The sequence below is a fragment of the Arabidopsis thaliana genome, assembly GCF_000001735.4.
Source record: "Arabidopsis thaliana chromosome 1 sequence".
NCBI classification, from domain to species: domain Eukaryota; kingdom Viridiplantae; phylum Streptophyta; class Magnoliopsida; order Brassicales; family Brassicaceae; genus Arabidopsis; species Arabidopsis thaliana.
The window spans coordinates 3,927,596-3,946,847 of NC_003070.9; the positions used below are offsets into that span (position 1 = coordinate 3,927,596).

A 19,252-nucleotide genomic window follows, 5' to 3' on the forward strand; every position below is an offset into this window, starting at 1 on the left:
TTAAAAAGTTTTGTTTGACGTTGATCCACTAACAGAAAAAAGAATATTGTTATTCTTTGTCGCCGGTGAACGTGAACTGATCCTACAAAGACTTGCATTGACCATTGACTATAGTATACCCTAACATGTTTTGTATTATAGAAACGGGCTTTGTACAAGCATAAATAATCATAAATCACAGCAAAGTTTCCAGAATTACAGAGTACTAGTTTTACAGTTTTATATATTATTGGAGTATACAGTTTTACAGATTACATAATTGATAATATGGAAAAAAAATAATGAGTTCTATAAATCATTGATGGGATTATTATACCTATAGATATAGTTCTACATATTACAAATAAGATTATGTGACCATTACTACTTATACTGATATTATATGAACTATAAAAAAAGTTTCTAAAAAGAAAAGATTCATGTTTCCGATTCGTAACACCACAGAACGACAGTATCACTGAAAATGGACGAATATGCGAAATAAAATCATATACTAAGTAAGAAACTGACAAAAAAATGTAAAACCTTAAAAAGTTCCTACAGGGTTACGAAGAAAAAACTTTTGTGGACCATAACACCCATTTTTCATTATCTGATTTATTTCATACAAGAAACGATTACAACAAATTCACTCTTCCATACAATACAACATTTTTTTCAATATATCATTCTCACTTCTCAATATTTTCTCTTACAAAAATAGATGTACATTGGCATCCTTCTCTTCACTCTAACCCCCTCAGAAAACAATCGATTTTCCAATTCATTAATCAAGAGATTCGCATATCTCTTGAATAACTAACTAGGGTTTTATCCATTTAAAAATCATTTTGGGGAAAACCAAAAATTATTTATATAATTGATCTTTGAATCTCCCCAAGCTAATTTTTTCTTTTTTTTGAAAAAAAAATCAATTTATTTATTTTATTGCTTAAGAAGCGGAGATGTGTCCTCCCACTGGTCCAATCGTCTCGAAGCCTTCTCCACCTGAATTTGAAAACCAAAATAAAAATGAAAATCATCAATAAAAAAATATTACCCAAAAATAAAACATATAATTGTCGTATTTTAAAAAAAAAATATAAATGATAATTAGTAATATACCTCTTTATCCCAATCGGTTCGGAATGTGACAATGACCAAGATAATAGTTTGCATGAGTGTGCCACCAATCATCCCTGTCCATATTCCCTGCACCAAATCAAACCATTCATTTTATAAGTCTCATCTTTATACACCAACCAATTATTAATCGTTGATTAGAATATAAATCATGTAAGATGAAATTTACCCTAGCTCCCATATCATAGGTGAAACCAAGAACATAACCAATCGGAATCCCCACAATGTAATAACATCCAATGTTAACGTAAGCTACATATGCTTGCCATCCACATCCAACGGCCACACCTGATTTAATAAATTTTGTCATTAATCATTTATTCACAACTAATCAATTATTGCATTTTTTTTGTATTAGTTTTTGTTATTAATTTCTACCAGATAAAACAGGTTGAACTCCATTGAGAACTATGGTAATGGCTAAGAAAGGAGAGAGCTCGGCGACGGCTTCCGCAACCGCTGGACTATCCGTAAAAATGTAACTGATGACATGTCGCCACGAGAGGATCACGATGGCTTCAAACAATGACAGTAAAAATGACACTCCTGTAGTTACCGCGGTTGAAAATGCTGCTGATCTTGGATTTCCAGCACCTAATTCGTTACTAACTCTCACACTGTAGTAAAAATAAAATTAATGTTTAGCTTATGCTATTATATTATTACCTCTAGCATAAAAAAAAATGTTCTTAAAACGTTTTCATTTATTTATTACCAACCTGGCAGCTGCGTTGAATCCAACTGACACCATGAACGACATTGCAGAGATTGACATGCTGCAAATAAAAACAAATTAAGTAAGATAAGTTAGAATAAGAAATTATATATTATGGCCAAGTCGTAAGAACTAGTTAGTAATAAACTTTTTGTCTCTAGTGAAAGAGTCAATAATGCACACTTTAATAATCATGGTTGTAAAACAAGTCGCTTAAATAAACTAATAACTTGTGGTCTCGGAGTAATCAACACTTCATGAGTTTTCCCAGGCACAGAAGTGCATGCCGTTGATTATCAAGGAAAACGACGCGCAGTTTGCGCTTACAAGAAACGTCAAAAAAACACTGCAATTTGACTTTAACGGAAAGGTTAAAAAGGAAAAACGTGGCGAGTTATAATTCCTGCTTACTAGTCATAGTACGACGACAAATTATTGCTGCTGAGTAACGTGACTTTCGTTTATCAAAAAGGAGATTCCCGAAAACTAGCCAAAAGTCGAAAGGTTTTGATCGGACAAATGATAAACAGTACAGTACCATTATTAATCATGTGTTCATGTTCAGATTCACTGTTCTTCAATTTTATATTAAAAATGAACAAATCATCCACTTTTTTGGTTTTTCTAATTTCACAATCAAAGCTACATTTCATGGAAGAAACTAAAGTTTTGGAACTATTCAAAGATTTTAATATTACTTACCAAAAAAGAAGGTTATCTATTTTCGGCTGTTAGTGTTTTCATGTGTAATATTTTTACTTTTCTTTTTTTCTTGGCATATGATGGGTATTAGTACTTCATAAGGTAAAATATTGACCGAGTAAAATGTAAAAGGAAAATTACCAGATTGCTAGAGAATCCAAAGCAAGTTCAGGGTCTTTAAGAAGTCCGGCGAGGAGAACAAGAATCTGAGAGTACCAAGATTCAAGGCAGAGCATGACGGCGGAAGCTGCGGATAACTGGAAAAAGTCCCAAAGACCATCAAAAGCTTTCCAACTAAAACCATCCCAAGTCCGGCGACATCTTGGACTTATCTTAATGTAAATAATCTGAGCGAGGACAATGATCCACCACGAGAGACTATGAACAACGGAGAGACCAAGTAAGCCCCAACCAAACTTAAAGACAGAGAGCCAAGAGAGGATTAAGTGGATGACTAGTGTTGCGGCTGAGATATAAGCACTCGGCGTGACGATGCTTTGCGACTGGAGAAACTTTTGGATGGGGAAGTTGACGGCGTAAGCGAAGATCATTGGGATCATACCGTAGACGAATACTGATGCCACTGATGCTACGTCAGCTGGCTCGCCTAAGGAAATGAGGAGAGGTTTTGAGAAGATGAAGAGTAAAGTCATTGGAAGTCCGGTTATGACAAGAACAATCGTGGATCTTTGTAAGTAGACTCCAAGCATGTCGTATCTATGAGCTCCATGCGCTTGCCCACATAATGTCTCCACTGCACTTCCCATTCCAAGCTATGTCACCGGCCATTAAAAAAACAAAGATTAGATTCTGAAGACCAAAGAGAAGACTTTATTTTTTTTGGTATGAAATAGAAGACTTTATTCATTTTAAAGATTAGACTAGATTCTGAAGAACATAAACATCAACTTGTATTTGATCATTTCATCGGATCCGTTTAGTAGTATTTGTGTTTTATGGATATTTTTGATGTGATTTGAAGTTTTGTATAGCTGAAATTAGTTTTTTTAAGAGAAATGAAAATGTAAAGTACCATGAGACCAAGAGTGAACATATTGAAACCGCTGTTTCCTAGAGAAGCGGCAGCGAGTTGCATACTTCCCAAACGACCAGCGAAGATACGAGTGAGCATAGACATGCCATTGTTGATGACGTAGACAAAGATCGCCGGAGCCGCCAAGTGGAAAAGGTACTTCATCTCGATCAACGACGCAAGGTAGATCCGCCGAAAATATGACAAGTGTGTGTCCGTTAATACACTCTCCATCCTGAAGTCAGCTTCTGATTTTGTTGACTCCAGTAACGGTTGCTGAAGGTTGTTCACGGCGGTGGTCGCTTCCGAACCCATTTTTTTTTTAAATATCCAAAAAGAAAACAAATATTTATGAAAAAATAAAAACAAAACTTCGTCTCTCTCTCTATCTCTATCTTCGTTTAAGTCTGTATCTTTCTGCGACTTGGCTCAGAGAGTAGGTGTAATATAAAGGCGATTTTGCCGTGTCTGCTATTTTTTAAATTATTGAAGAAAAAACAAAGCTGAAAAAGAGGAAAATAAGCCTTGTTTCTTTTTTTAATCATAACATCCGTTTCGTGAAAATTATATAAAATGTTTACACAAAATAGGCGTTTGCATGTTTGGCATGTGGTGAACCGATCCTAATCGTATCTTACTCTTTAGGCTAAAAAGTAACTAAAATTGAATAGTTGGATCAATATATATATAGAGTCATATGAGTCCTACCGATATGACTAGCTAGTACGTACATGGAAACAAGTTACTCCAGATAAGCCTTGTGATGGGATGTGCCGGATTGAATCATTTAGCAGATTGTACCCGATAATTTGCAAAGTGCGATTATAAATTCATAACCTTATTTATCAGGACCACCGGCTTGATATCCACGAACTTCAACAAATACACAAATTAATCATTTATCCTTAAATCATAAACTTAATTAAAAACGTATGGTGTAGCATATACTTTAATGCAACTATAAAACTAGTTATAAATACATACATATCTATATATATATATATATAACGTATAAAGATATTACATATTTATAAATTTTTTACACAAACTTCTCTTTTCCTTAAATATAGGTCTTGTTAAGTATTCACACAACAAATGATATACTTCCTTTGTTATTTTTTGTTTGATCTTTTAGGAAAAACAGAAATATTAAGAAATCATATTAAATATTACTTTTAAATATATTATTCTTTCTGGTTTACAATTTTCAATAACTATAAACCAATAATATTCAATAATTTGTATTGAATTTTATAATTTATCAATTATAACTAATAAGTATTGCATTAAAAACCTAAAAAAACAATCTTTTGGAACAATTTTTTTTTCTGAAAAATCAAATAAAAAGAAACAGAGAAGTATATTTCAATTTTTTTTTTATTTTTTTTTTTGCCAAAACAGATATTTCAGTTCTTTTTCTCTAATTAAGCAACAGTTTTCATACAAGTTCTTTTTGATCAACAATCATACAAGTTCTAATCACAGCATTTCACTCTTGGTTGTCACAGTTTTTTTTTTATTATTGAAAAAGTTCGTTGTCACAGTTTACTAATTATGTTCTTTTGACAATTGTTTGTCGCAAAATTTTCTCAACAAAAATATTAATTAGAAAATAGAAAACTAGTCATAAATTAGTAACGATAACAATAATGATAATGATAATTGAAAAATTTACATCTTGTCTTTTTTTTGACAACACTTGTGGAATGAAACGCCGAACGCGGAAATCAAAGCAGAACACGTGAGTTTAACGTACTTCCTCCCGGAAATTAAGTCCAGACACTACTACACAATCACAGAGCAATTAAAAGTAACCTTTCCAATTTTGACACTTTGTTACGTTTAATATTTTAGTTTCGTTCTAAGTATCTTCTGCGACTGTGTGGGTAAAAAAGCTCTTATTTTTGGTCGACGTACGTGTATCATTATGTATTCTTAAAGCAACTGTAGTTATTAATTATGTCTCTTAGATATATTTTATTTTATTATAAACCTCCCCGATTTTTGAAAGGGTGTGTTGGCAAAATAGTCACTTTTTCAAACTTAATTAGGAAAGTAGTCACTTTACTATTCATAATTTGCAAAACAATCACTTTTCACTGTTTGATTCGTACACTTGGATTGTACATCACTTTTAGTGTACAAATGTAAAGTGTACACTGTGTATTTTTATATATATTTGTACACTAAAAGTGATGTACAATCTAAATTTACAAATCAAACAGTGAAAAATGACTATTTTGCAAATTATGAATAGTAAAGTGACTACTTTTCTAATTAAGTTTGAAAAAGTGACTAATTTACAATTTAACCCTTCTTTAAATCTCAACAAGAATCTATCACAATACTACTTTTAAATTAAATCTCTTACGAGTTTCATTTGAAGATAAACGGATGGGAAACCAACCAAAAAAATAAAAATCAAAGATATCTTTTGGGTTTGTTGGCGTAGATAAAGAACACTACATTATAGTATGTAGTTTTTTTTTTTGTTTACAGATTTTGAAGATATTGCATTAAATTCGTGCCAATGCTAACAGTTAAGATATGTTGGAAATATGGCAGTCGTATCGTGGCAATTATGAAAAACAACGAGTCATTTCGTCTGCGATGTCACATGGTGACATGGATATATTTAATATTTTGAAGAAAAAGAATATACGTACTCAACTAATTTTCTTACAAAGATCTTAGCCGATTAGGTACATAATAATACATACGTAAGCATACCAAAATATTAAGCTTGTAATAATATAACAATAATAATTTCTGTTAATATCTAATTTGAAAAAGGGAAATCATTGATCTTTATATGCAAGTAAATGATTTATTGAGTGTTCTTTGACCGAATATGGATGAGATCGAGAAAAAATATAGACTACTGACTACCAACATAAGATTCTGGTTATTACAAAGATTAGTATGTGGATATGGTTTGCACAGCACGTAACTTGCAATTTGTATCTCTTATTTTATCCAATATGTGTATCCTATAGAAATACCAACTCCAACTACAAGATCAAAATTGAAACATGTTAAAAGAGGAAATTGACAACTCTTGGTACATGCTTAAGATTTAAGAAGAGCGTCACATCAACTAAAGTTGTAAAGCAAAAATTATGTTAACTAATAATGCTTTTACTTTTAGTATGAAAATGAAACTAATGAGTTTAAATCAATTGGCACATTTCTATCAAACTTATAGTATACTCGTATCGAAACAAACGTTAATCAAATAATTTTCCGATGCCTTTTATATGAATCTTTATTTCTATCAACCTTTCTGCAATCGAACTCTAACAGAAACCATTAATTTACTTTTAAATTTCCTGCTCTCGTTACTAGTTACTACACAAAAATTCAATCAACAATAGTCCTAAATTCCAGATCAGAATATCTATTTTACATCATACCTTTAAGCAAATTCTAATAATTCACGATAGATAACTATTAACAGATAACTCAATTTACAAACATAGTATTTTTGAAATCTTTTTATAACTTGTGTGAGAGACCGTCGAAGTTCGAAGGCATATATACCCAACATTTAGTATTTTACTATTACTACATGACTAGGTCTGATTTTTTGTTAATATATATTGCAGTATAATTTAACGTAGAGAAGAGAAAAAAAAAAACAAAAAAAACCATGTTTACGAAAGATGTGACGTACAAAAAGTGCCACGTTGGACATGCCAAACTCGTGCTTTAAACATTCACAAATCAACTTTGATTAAAAGGTCAAACTACGTTGACCATTGAGTCGTAAACGCGGCAGTAAATGATATAAGAAGAGTCGGTCTTTTTAGCATACACACACGGACTCGTTGTGTAGACTGAAACTATATATGTTCTCTTTAATAATTTTGTTTATGAATAACATTTAATGCATAGATTTACTTAACTACAATTATTATGTAGAATATTTGACAAGTCATTTTCAGAATAAGATATCATCAAGGTATTTAAGAAATCCGAATAATCGCGGTAATTAGTTGACCAACGAATATGCCATATAATTTTTAGTTTATTTTCATTTTAAATTGTAAGAAATTTATTTTCAACTAATGTTGATTCTCTAACAACTTTTACAAGTCATAATTAATCCTTATATATTTTTCGTGTATTTTTATTCTTTAGTCATAATTATAAAATTAGTTGAGAATGTGTGCACTATGGATTATTGATGTTAACACTTAACATGTATAAATCTGCACATTATGAATTTGCAGCTGTTTTCTAGTTTAAATGTCTTAATTAAGATTAATACAGTAGATAAATGATGCATGTAATGACGCAAGTGTGTAACCCCAAATCTTATACATGTATAAATAATATATCATACATTGAGACGAGTAGTGTTGTAGGCTCTTTAATATGAACACAAATTCCCTTGGGCCATGGTTGTTGGGAAAATTCTTAAATGAAAATGACATTGACATACTTGTATACACACATATGTACATTGACATTTTAACTTTAAACTTTTGTTTTCTGCATTTCTAAATAAATCAAACGACGGGAAGTTGTGAGAGCCACAAGGGTGCGTAAAATGGGGCATTCAAACATTTTAACTTCAAATATTTTATCCAAAATCTTGATAAAAACAAATTATCGTCTTCTTATAACGCATTAAGTAATGTCCCTATAATGATTTCAGCAAGATTATAATAACCGTTCGAGAATGATCTACAAAAACACATGTGTAAATGGATGTGACCATATTGCTTTATATGTCAACGCATCTGATGCATATCAGCATAGAAGTCGAACTTCTTGCGGGAAATCAGGGTAAACCAATATTACAACTCGAGAATCTCGTGGTAAATAATTGTAGACCACCTTGATGTCTATGTAAGACGACTATAACTCGAGGATCTCGTGGGATCCTACATGGTAATTCGATAGATATATTATTAAAAAGAACGTGAGTTTTGGTGAATCAAATGATAAAAAATTTATATAAGGATAATATTTTAGGTCTAGTTAGTTTGGTAAGAATTAGCTTTGTTAAACTATATCTTAAACTAAATAAATATCTAATTGATAAAAATTATAAGGATAGTATTTAGTGTATATTACTAGTAGATATTCTATTGGATTGCATAGTACATATCTGCAATTAGTATTAAATAACATTAACTATTAGATTAATGCGTATTACACATATTTTGATGAATGTAACGATTTCTAGAGATTTGGAATTATTATTTTTTGTTTCATACGCTACGTAATCTAAAAGCTTATACTATTAATTTTTATTATTGTAATCGTATATTTAATAATGTAAGAGAGAGACCAAAATTTAATCTCTTTTTTTTTTCATTCTCGAAACTCGAAAAGCTTAAGAATTTGCGTTAAATACTAGTATTTCTATTGAGCTAAATAGATTAATTAACACAAATGTTAATTTTGATACTGCCGAATCTTTTTGTAAGGGTTACTGGATTAATTGATAAGAGCGACACCATGACAGCTATTTTTCGTCTAACTATTTCCAAGCACTTTTCTTAATTCTCTGTATATATACAGTATATCCTATTGTTAGGGCGTTAGGATACATTAATCGTACTCCATGATTGTTATCATTAAATTAATTATCCACTTAAATTTATCGATTTTTAATAGACGGTCCATGTGATCTCATTATCTTCCATATTACCATATCTTTGTTTGTCATCCTAAAAATTTGTTTCAGCGTATCAATTTATATTAGATAAGCATATATTATGACGTTAGATTACCAAACTATTTATCAAAAAGAGTAGCAAAGAAACAGTTTACCAAACTATATATATATTTAAACTAATTGGCAGTGAATATAAAACCAAAATTAAAAATTTAAAAACATACATTGACAAACAAAGATATGATATGTCTCCACACGAACATATTTTTACAATAAAAGATTTCCAAGAATCATGAACTCATAAGAGAACTTTTTAAAAAGAAAATTAACTAATTAATATAAAAAAATCTTCACATCTTGGTACCGGTGCGATCTAAAAAAAATACCAATTGACTAATAAACATGTCTTCGTATAAACCCAAAAACATGTCTTGTCAATTGTCATAACTCATAACCGGTCTGAGAGAGTCGTTGTGTCTAGGCCGATGGTGATTAATATCTGGTATCTTACATGTTATCTATCTCTGTTTTTACACAAATCCGACGGATCAGTTCAGAGATTCGATGAGTTTTGGTATAGAAGAAGAGAAACTCTAGATTTGTTGAAAATTCTCAACATGATAATCCAAAACGTAACAGGCTCAATAAGATAAGCGGGCCTGAAAATTAAAACAAGCCCAAAGAACAGAATCAGAAACTGGTGGGCGTTAGTGAAGGACCACTCCTGCTTGCTCTTGGCCTTGGCTGCTTAGTGAAGGGAAGGGAGAGAATTGCCAGAGCAGACGCTAAGCCCAAAGAAAGTGTCAACATCTGAGTTGTGCGACTTGTGAGACACTAACTGAGAAAAAAACTAATTGTTTATTTATGTTGAAAACAGAAAAAAAAAACTATTCTAATTGAATATTGTAAGAATACCGTGTGCGTAAACATAAATGTTATCTAAAGAGATTACTACTAGTGGTTCCTCGACATGCACACAATTACTTTAGTTTAAAGCTTAGCTTTTAACCCAACTCGGCACTACTATAAGGTATGGTGAGAGATCAATCTCAAGAAACAAGAATATTCGAAGTCTGGGAACTATAATGAGACAAAACAATCTTTAAAATACTCGATCGCATGTGTTGTGATCACGAGCTCACTACGACTCAGTCACTTTGTTCTTTCTTTAATTTAGTAAAAAAGTCGAGTTACTTTGTTTTCTCCGTCTTAAGGCATTAGCCATATAAATCGCATCATTGTCCGGATCAACTCTTGAGTTTAAAAACCCACATAGACATAAATTTGGTTCGTAGTGGAATCAATCCGAATATATGTTGTGATTTTACGCAGAAAATGGGAATTTACATTCGTCAAAATTTGAGTTATGTTGGATTTTTACATGAATAATACTATTGTGCAATAACATATACTACAACTGAACATAAATTTTAATTTTTGTGTCAAAGCATATACCATCAACGCCGTTGGTTTTACTTTTGTTGTAACGACGTCGTTGGCTGGTTAATGAATATGAAGCTTTTCCGTAATTATACCATCAACGCCGTTGGTTTTACTTTTGTTGAAATAATCCAATCATATTACTAGAAAAAAACAAAATTGCCACATGGGTGTGTTTTCACTTTTTACTTTTTACTTTTTACAGTTGAATTTTATATTAAGGAAAAAGTCGAAATGAAATAGTAAATCGAAAACAAAATCAGAGTTAAAAGAGTAAATTCAGGTGAGAGAAATCAGCTTCAAGCTTAAGAGAGCTTCGAAAGCGAAAGCGACGATTTCTTCTCCATCGTGAGAGCAAATCTCCAGAGCCGTTTTCTCTTCTTCTTCTTCCTCCTCGCGCCGTCTCTGAAACTCCATCATCGTATCAATCAAATTGCTTCCTCCTCCAAAGTAAGCTTCTTTTCGATTCTCAACCAATCATAGTAGTAGTGTGCTTCTCTCTTATCCTCTGTTTTCTAAGTTTTGTATCAATCTCCACATAGCTTTTCTCGTTCTATTATCGTAGAAACTCTTAAACTATAGATTAGATCACTCACGATTCAATCATAATCAATCTGGATCTGAATCTAATTACGCATCGTGATTCAAAATTTGTGTTTTTTTGTGTGTGTGTGACAGTTGAAAAACAATGGAATTGGATTCGGAGAACAAATTGTTGAAGACGGGTTTGGTTATAGTGGCGACACTTGTTATAGCCAAACTCATCTTCTCTTTCTTCACTTCTGATTCTAAGAAGAAGCGTCTTCCTCCTACTCTTAAAGCTTGGCCTCCATTGGTTGGAAGTCTTATCAAATTCTTGAAAGGACCTATTATTATGCTTAGAGAGGAATACCCTAAGCTTGGAAGTGTGTTTACTGTTAATCTTGTTCACAAAAAGATTACTTTTCTTATTGGTCCTGAAGTCTCTGCTCATTTTTTCAAAGCTTCTGAATCTGATCTTAGTCAGCAGGAAGTGTATCAGTTCAATGTCCCTACTTTTGGTCCTGGAGTTGTTTTCGATGTTGATTATTCTGTTCGTCAGGAGCAGTTTCGGTTCTTCACTGAGGCACTTAGAGTTAACAAGTTGAAGGGTTATGTGGATATGATGGTTACTGAAGCTGAGGTAAAGAAATTTGGACTTTTTAGCTTGTACTTGTGATGTATGAGTTTAGGTTCACTTTTCATGCTTCTGCTTCGTTATACTCACATACAACATATACTCTGATTGATCTTTAACGGTATAATCTTCCAGTGAGTAGGTGTTGTGTGCATTTATTGGTAGTTTCATTTATAAATACTTGTCCTTGTTCTTGGCAGGATTACTTCTCTAAATGGGGAGAGAGTGGTGAAGTTGATATTAAGGTTGAGCTAGAGAGGCTCATCATCTTGACTGCAAGTAGATGTTTACTGGGTCGAGAAGTTCGTGATCAGCTTTTTGATGATGTCTCTGCTTTGTTCCATGACCTTGACAATGGAATGCTTCCCATCAGTGTTCTCTTCCCATATCTCCCAATTCCAGCTCACCGCCGTCGTGACCGTGCCCGAGAAAAGCTTTCGGAGATTTTCGCAAAAATCATTGGGTCGAGAAAACGCTCTGGAAAAACAGAGAACGACATGCTGCAGTGTTTCATCGAATCAAAGTACAAAGATGGTAGACAGACAACCGAATCTGAAGTCACTGGTTTGCTCATTGCTGCTCTGTTTGCAGGACAACACACGAGCTCTATCACTTCCACCTGGACCGGTGCTTATCTGATGCGATACAAAGAGTACTTCTCAGCTGCTCTTGATGAGCAGAAGAACCTGATTGCGAAACATGGAGACAAGATCGATCATGATATCTTATCCGAGATGGATGTTCTCTACCGCTGCATTAAGGAAGCGTTGAGGCTTCACCCTCCACTCATCATGTTAATGAGAGCCTCGCACAGTGATTTCAGCGTGACAGCTCGGGATGGAAAAACTTACGATATCCCAAAGGGTCACATCGTTGCAACCTCCCCTGCATTTGCCAACCGCTTACCGCACATCTTCAAAGACCCCGACACCTACGACCCAGAAAGATTCTCCCCTGGAAGAGAAGAGGACAAAGCCGCAGGGGCATTCTCGTACATTGCATTCGGAGGGGGAAGGCACGGGTGCCTTGGAGAGCCGTTTGCTTACCTGCAGATCAAAGCCATATGGAGTCATTTGTTGAGGAACTTCGAGCTTGAGCTAGTTTCACCGTTCCCTGAGATTGACTGGAACGCTATGGTGGTTGGAGTTAAAGGCAATGTGATGGTGCGTTACAAGAGGCGCCAGCTTTCTTAAAGACAAGTTTAAGGTTATTGCAGCTTTGGATTTTTCTCTCTGGTTTCTGCTTTGCTTTTGTCCCTCTCTGGTTTTAGTTTTGTTGTTGAATAATTCTTCTGTTTTTATAAACTGTTGTTACTCTTTAATTGACATTTATTTTTAAGCTTCCTAAGTTTGTTGGTTCTGCAAATGTGCTCATTTATACGGAACTTCTTTGGTTTAGGCTCAAACTTCTAGTAGGCAATATGTTAAATTGGTAAAATTCTATTTTAGGAAGAAAATATTTGATTGTGCCCTATATTTTGGACAACAACCGGTGCAAAACAGTTACTAAAATTACATATAATTATATAGGAAGATATCTATCAAATACTTTTATTTTTGTTCAGTATACCCAAAATTATCTGATTATTACAAGAGAAAAGGTTCATAATGTGCTTTAAACTATACAGATGCGGTAAAGAGACTAAATCTGGTACCAAATCATTGTCTTAGCTGGTTTCGAAATTTCTTTCTTAATACTCTACATTATGATTCAATGTAAATGCAGATGTATGTTATGTATTCGATTTATATGCCCCCAAAAAATGGTTAAATCTTGATTATTATCGTGTCCCTTATGAACGTTTTCTTCTCTCGCATTGCCAACGTTACGGATCAACTCTCTCTTCATCGCCCAAAAGAACACATCTCCTCCCACCAGAGACAACAACGGCCACCTTTGTTCCGTCATAATCTCTCTCGACAATCAAAATCAGAAAGATCCAAAGTATCGGCCAGGAAGCTTGCGTCTAGGCTTCAAGGCCTCCTTTCCAAGGTCAAGGTTCCTTGGCTTGATCATTTTGTTTGGTTTCTGAGATTTCTCTTGGTTAACTCGATTATCTAACACGATAAATTGCAGATGGAGAGCATAACGGAGTGGGACTTGGGATCACTTCGAACGTATTACTCCGTTGAACCTAGTGAGAACTTTCAAGAAGACGAGTTTTTAGACTTTAACCTCGTTCCTTGTCTTCAAACGGAGCTATGGAAGGCTCAAACGAGAATCAAAGAGCTTGAGGCTGAAAAGTTTAAATCAGAGGAAACTATAAGATGTCTCATCAGAAACCAAAGAAATGAGAAAGAAGAAACCACTAATCCATTTGTTGATTACTTGAAGGAAAAGTTAAGCAAAGAGAGGGAAGAAAAGAAAAGAGTTAAAGCTGAGAATTCTAGGTTAAAGAAGAAGATTTTGGATATGGAGTCATCAGTAAATCGGTTGAGAAGAGAAAGAGATACAATGGAGAAGGTGTGCGAGGAACTGGTGACGAGGATCGATGAATTGAAGGTGAATACAAGGAGGGTGTGGGACGAAACGGAGGAGGAGAGGCAGATGTTGCAGATGGCTGAGATGTGGAGGGAGGAAAGGGTTAGGGTTAAGTTCATGGATGCAAAACTTGCCTTGCAAGAAAAGTATGAGGAGATGAATTTGTTTGTGGTCGAGTTAGAGAAGTGTTTGGAGACGGCTAGAGAAGTAGGGGGAATTGAGGAGAAGAGGTTAAGACATGGTGAAGGTTTGATAAAGATGGCGAAATCTATGGAAGTTGTAGACAGTAAGATTGATTTTGAGAGATTTGAGTTTGTGTCTGATGAAGGTAATGTTTAACGACGCTAATGTCTTGCAAGAAAAGTATGAGGAGATGAATTTGTTTGATGTCCAAGTTTTTTTCCTTACAAATTACAAAAGCGTAATTTTTAGATTGTAACCGTTGTAACAAATTTATTTTTTCCATCAATTCGCAACATTTGGAACAATTACATAAATTCACGATAGAAGTATTAACGGGCAACATATGTAATTTGATATGATTTTGGTCTAGTGTGGGAACCAACGAAGACGACCATTTGCAACAACTTTTTCATAGCTTGGAATTTGAACCTCAAATATAAAGTAAAGAAACATTTGTATCTTTAGACCAATCATTAGGTCAAAGTGTCCCCATGATTTTTGGGACATGGTTACATGTATAAATTTACCTTACGCCTTTAATTATTGCATCTTCAAAGATATTTTTTTAATAAAAATCATTGCATCTTTAGTTTTTAGAAAAGTAGTGCAAAATGAATCAAGCATTTTGATAAGAATTTGTCATTTTAATATAAACCAAGCATTTGTCATTTATCAATGTCAACCTCTAATATATTTTATTAATTGTTGAACTCTGCATCGCAAACATATTTGTAATTTTTATGTATATATTTTTTTAGTTTCTTTTTCTATGTCACTTGTTTTGTTTGTTTCTCTATAAAAATAAAAAGTATATAATAAATATCATATAATCTGTCTATCTTATTTTTTGGTTGCTAAATGATCCATGGAATCTAGAGATCCAATCTTTGGCCAGCGTTACGGCTTTGCACATGGCCAATCATATTATTTTCCAACTCCAAAAATTCTATTTTTCAATTGAATACTAATTAAAAATTAGAAGAATCTAACTTTGTCCCGATTCTGCTGGTTCAGAAGATTTGTAATGTCTCTAGCTACATTTATAAGAATTGAACTTAAAAATTAGATATCCCACATGAGAAAGTTTCATAGCCATTGTCATAAAAACTCTAATCTTGTAATATACCAGCCTCCTCGAGGATACTCACGATAGACAAGACTGATGGATTCTATTGTTTGGTGCATTTCACAACAAATACATGTAAATCTTTTCTTGCAGAAGATTGGATCATTTGTACCATATGGTGACAAATATTTAATGTTTGTAGATTATTATAAATACAGTAAGGTACAATTGCCCTAGCTAGAGGAGGTAGGGGTCTATTGTGGGGTACTGAATGAGAACAATAGAATGACTTGTTCGTCTCTCAAAAAGACAACTACCTGACTTATTATATATCAATAATCTCGTCAAATTAAAATTGTATCCCTACATTGATTAAGACGTACAGTATAGTTATATCGAAATTTGTAATTTTTTCCTCATTATTGTATCATCTTTTTCACTATTTCTACTTGTATGTTTTAGTTTTAGGTATTTTCTTTCTTTCTTTCTTTTTCTAGCATTATTGAGTGGAATATTTTTGTGGAACCACTCATGACTCATCTATAGTGTAATCATATATGTGACTGTGATGGATTTACAAACGTAAGAATATTCTTTCAGTGTATAACATACTATTTGAATTTGAAGACACTAATATTTGAATATATTTTCTCACATATTAGTTTAACTATATACGTTGATAAATCAAACACTAAAATGTTTGCTCATATGTTATTCCTATGATCTAAATTGAGAAAAGTAGACAAATTAAAAAGAGTTTTATGTATATCTTAATTATCGATTTTATTCGTAATTGAAATTGTATTTGTTTACGGCAAACATGGCATATGAAGAATTCTGATACTTCAATTGAAATGACAAACACTTGAAGAAAAAAAAGTCGAGTTTACGTACGTATAAGAACACGCATAAATCGAATATTTAAGAGATGAAAAAACGTTTTAATATTCTCTACCAACTATATATATATTTTTTTTCCTCAATATATAATTTGTTTTTAAAGTTTTATTAAAGATGGACTACTTTGCTACTCTATTCTCCTATATTATTTTCAAAATATTGGATCAAAAGATGGAAAAAAAACGAAAAATAAGATGTATACATTTTTAAAACAAAACGTAGCTGGTGCTATGTTTACGAAGTATGTACGATACTCTTCTGTCTCTTATTCTCAGCCGTTCAATGTGGACACAGTGGGGTCCTTCTCTTTCTTTGTACTAAGTTCGTCACAAGTGTCAAGTGGAAAACCTACTTTAAATTATTAATTAAAAGTTATTATTGAATTGAAATGCATGCGACACCATTTGATTACCAATCAACAAATCAGTTAATTATGGTTTTGGTGTTGTGAAATATACTCGAGTTCTTTTGGGTTCCACTTTGGATTTAAATACTGACGTATGATTCCCTTGAACTTGACCAAATTAAGTTTATACTCTTTGTTACAACAAAACAGATATATACCTTTAACAATTACTTTTTTACTTTTTCAGTTAACCATTTTTATCGTTTTTTACCGCATCGTCTTCTCCATCGCCATTACACAAAAACCTTTGGTAGCACTTAAAAACTTTTATCAGACTGGCCACGTCACGTATTGTATATTGTGGTTGTGATCACCATATTTAAAAATGGCGAAATCTAATTAAAATATTGAATGAAGATAAAATTAGTTATTAATATTTTTAACGTAATGTAAACATTAACATAAATTATACATAGATTTATTTTCTACAACATATGGATATATATTACTATACGATTATGACACTATTACAAATCCATAAATTGGTATCATCTTATCGCAAACTTCGTTGCACACAAACAATTTGACTAAACTTTTGATCGTGCTACAAAAATTCTGTGCACAGGAAAAAACTTCTCGTGAACAATTATTTCTTACCAAAACAAGCGACCTAAAGTTTGCAATTTCTTTCCCCCCCCAATTTGGCAAGTTGACAATAAGTGTTTCCCTAGACTTTCTCGAGTAAAATTAAACTTTTATCAGACTGGCCTCGAGTGATTCACACGCGCATCTCGGTAGCGCGTCACGTGGCATGTCTCGTCTTATTACAGCGTATCCAAATTGTTTATCTGTTAACTGTTACGTGTGGGAACTCTATGATTTAGTTTATCCACATTAATCAGACCCTCAAACATTTACATTTACCACCTCCTTATTTTATTTATTTCTAAATAGACCCCTTCACTATTCAGATTCCCAGATATGAGATCACAGAGATTCTTACTTGATTTGACGAAAGACAAAAGAGATGGTCTAAATTAAAAATTCGTTTGCGCTTATTAGATGGCAGAATATTAAACACATTCACGAAATTACGTACTACCTTTCGTGCAAACTTTTTCCATCCAAAAGTTGGTTTTATATATTAAATCCAACGGTGGAAAGAAACTCTATCAAACAAGGACCACTAGATTTCAGAAATTAAAATTAGGGTTTATTAGATATTGATAATATATTATGGGGTGTTTTTGTAAGAAATTCATAATGAGTGGTATAGTTGAGATTTTATTTGTCATTTCACATTCTTTTGGACTCTTCTGCTTACAAAAATGCTATATATAGTCGTCCATTTCCCTTCGTTTAAAACTTATAGCGAAATCTCTAATTACTTAATCTCTGAATGCTTAAGATAATAACTATAATCTAAGAGTAATTAATTAAACGATAAGTGGTTAAATTTGTTGAGGTTAAAAGTGAAGCTTCAATGGCAAGAGGTCGAAAGCTGACGATGAGCCAGAGCGAGAGGTACCTAGGAAGCAGCTATAGTTACGGTGACAGTAACGGAAACTCCGCCACCGACGAATCAGAGCTCACGGAGGAGGACATCTGGTCACACGCCGTCGATCACAGCCCGGAGATGCTGGAATCTCATGGAGCGTGGAACACACGCGATGCTGTGGTGAGGAATGGGCGCGTGGGTGGTGGTTTGTCGCTGGCGTTTGAGGACGCGTCATCTTCGCCGAGGATCGTGCACCAGATACGTGGCGGAGGAGAAGGAGGAGGAGGTGGTGGAGGAGGAGGAAGAGTTGAGAGGCAGTTGGCGTCGTCGGCTCCGGTGAACGTGCCGGATTGGAGTAAGATATACCGAGTCAACTCGGTTGAGTCGATACACGAGTCTGATGAAGAGGAGGAGGAAGATTCCGGGATGATGATGCCGCCGCATGAGTACTTGGCGAAGAGCCAACAGCGACGGAGCAGAAAATCTGGCGGCGGTGGCTCGGTGTTTGAAGGAGTTGGAAGAACTCTTAAAGGACGAGAATTAAGGCGCGTTCGAGACGCGATTTGGAGCCAAACAGGGTTCTACGGCTAAGTTAGTAATATAAAATTTGAAAGAAAAAAAAAACAATATAAAACTTCAACATAAAAACTTTGGAAAATATTTTGCTTATTTTGTCAGTTTAGAGTTAATTTTGCAACTTTCTTGAATCCCAAGCTTGAGATGTATAAGATTTATATATTGCTTCCCATGCAAACGCTTTTTCTTTTCTTATTTTTAGATCCATAAACTAATTGTGGGAAAATTTTCAAGAACCTGCTATGCGTATAATTTTCTCTCTTTTTGCTGTTGTATTGATTTAATTAAAAAAAAATCAATATTTTAATGTCTTTATAACATCCCAAAAGGCATAAAATGTAGATTAATAATATAAGTATGATTAAAATTCAATAAATATTTGTTAATACAAGGCTAATGTATAGC

At 33.4% G+C, this 19,252-nt stretch overlaps 5 protein-coding genes, 1 long non-coding RNA gene and 1 other non-coding gene across 7 annotated transcripts; 4 read left to right on the forward strand and 3 right to left on the reverse strand.

Moving 5' to 3' along the window:
* Window positions 1-519: 519 nt before the first annotated feature.
* Window positions 520-4,106, reverse strand: AT1G11670 (MATE efflux family protein). Its single transcript, NM_101039.4, has 7 exons — window positions 3,573-4,106; window positions 2,681-3,312; window positions 1,842-1,898; window positions 1,501-1,739; window positions 1,292-1,410; window positions 1,105-1,191; window positions 520-987 (listed from the first exon to the last, which is right to left on the reverse strand). The coding sequence occupies exons 1-7, from the start codon at window positions 3,885-3,887 to the stop codon at window positions 925-927; spliced, it is 1,512 nt and encodes a 503-aa protein (NP_172632.1). The 5' UTR covers window positions 3,888-4,106; the 3' UTR covers window positions 520-924.
* A 5,544-nt stretch (window positions 4,107-9,650) lies between these two features.
* On the reverse strand, window positions 9,651-10,185 carry AT1G04863. The gene is made up of 2 exons (NR_138789.1): window positions 9,921-10,185; window positions 9,651-9,858 (listed from the first exon to the last, which is right to left on the reverse strand). It is a non-coding gene; the product is annotated as an other RNA (long non-coding RNA).
* A 641-nt stretch (window positions 10,186-10,826) lies between these two features.
* CYP51G1 (CYTOCHROME P450 51G1) lies at window positions 10,827-13,276 on the forward strand. Its single transcript, NM_101040.4, has 3 exons — window positions 10,827-11,091; window positions 11,320-11,803; window positions 11,998-13,276. Exons 2-3 carry the CDS (start codon window positions 11,330-11,332, stop codon window positions 12,988-12,990), a joined length of 1,467 nt encoding a protein of 488 aa, NP_172633.1. The 5' UTR covers window positions 10,827-11,091; window positions 11,320-11,329; the 3' UTR covers window positions 12,991-13,276.
* Window positions 13,277-13,507: 231 nt separating this feature from the next.
* Window positions 13,508-13,864, reverse strand: AT1G11684 (uncharacterized protein; the record flags this gene model as incomplete). Its single annotated transcript, NM_001123799.2, has 1 exon — window positions 13,508-13,864. The coding sequence occupies exon 1, from the start codon at window positions 13,703-13,705 to the stop codon at window positions 13,508-13,510; it is 198 nt and encodes a 65-aa protein (NP_001117271.1). The 5' UTR covers window positions 13,706-13,864.
* A 9-nt stretch (window positions 13,865-13,873) lies between these two features.
* Window positions 13,874-14,617, forward strand: AT1G11690 (BRANCHLESS TRICHOME-like protein; the record flags this gene model as incomplete). The annotated part of the gene is made up of 1 exon (NM_101041.1): window positions 13,874-14,617. The coding sequence occupies one exon, from the start codon at window positions 13,874-13,876 to the stop codon at window positions 14,615-14,617; it is 744 nt and encodes a 247-aa protein (NP_172634.1).
* Window positions 14,618-15,583: 966 nt separating this feature from the next.
* Window positions 15,584-15,835, forward strand: AT1G04867. The gene is made up of 2 exons (NR_138790.1): window positions 15,584-15,663; window positions 15,749-15,835. It is a non-coding gene; the product is annotated as an other RNA (non-coding RNA).
* Window positions 15,836-17,988: 2,153 nt separating this feature from the next.
* AT1G11700 (senescence regulator (Protein of unknown function, DUF584)) lies at window positions 17,989-19,162 on the forward strand. Its single transcript, NM_101042.4, has one exon. It carries the CDS (start codon window positions 18,257-18,259, stop codon window positions 18,860-18,862), a length of 606 nt encoding a protein of 201 aa, NP_172635.1. The 5' UTR covers window positions 17,989-18,256; the 3' UTR covers window positions 18,863-19,162.
* Window positions 19,163-19,252: the final 90 nt, after the last annotated feature.

Excerpts from the sequence above, each read along its gene's own strand:
- AT1G11700 (NM_101042.4), top strand. The coding sequence starts at position 18,257 with ATGGCAAGAGGTCGAAAGCTGACGATGAGCCAGAGCGAGAGGTACCTA.
- AT1G11670 (NM_101039.4), bottom strand. The coding sequence starts at position 3,887 with ATGGGTTCGGAAGCGACCACCGCCGTGAACAACCTTCAGCAACCGTTA. Across the intron at positions 3,313-3,572 it reads TGTTCACTCTTGGTCTCATG|CTTGGAATGGGAAGTGCAGT; the intron begins GTACTTTACATT and ends CCGGTGACATAG. Across the intron at positions 1,740-1,841 it reads GGATTCAACGCAGCTGCCAG|TGTGAGAGTTAGTAACGAAT; the intron begins GTTGGTAATAAA and ends TTTTTACTACAG.
- CYP51G1 (NM_101040.4), top strand. The coding sequence starts at position 11,330 with ATGGAATTGGATTCGGAGAACAAATTGTTGAAGACGGGTTTGGTTATA. Across the intron at positions 11,804-11,997 it reads TGATGGTTACTGAAGCTGAG|GATTACTTCTCTAAATGGGG; the intron begins GTAAAGAAATTT and ends TGTTCTTGGCAG.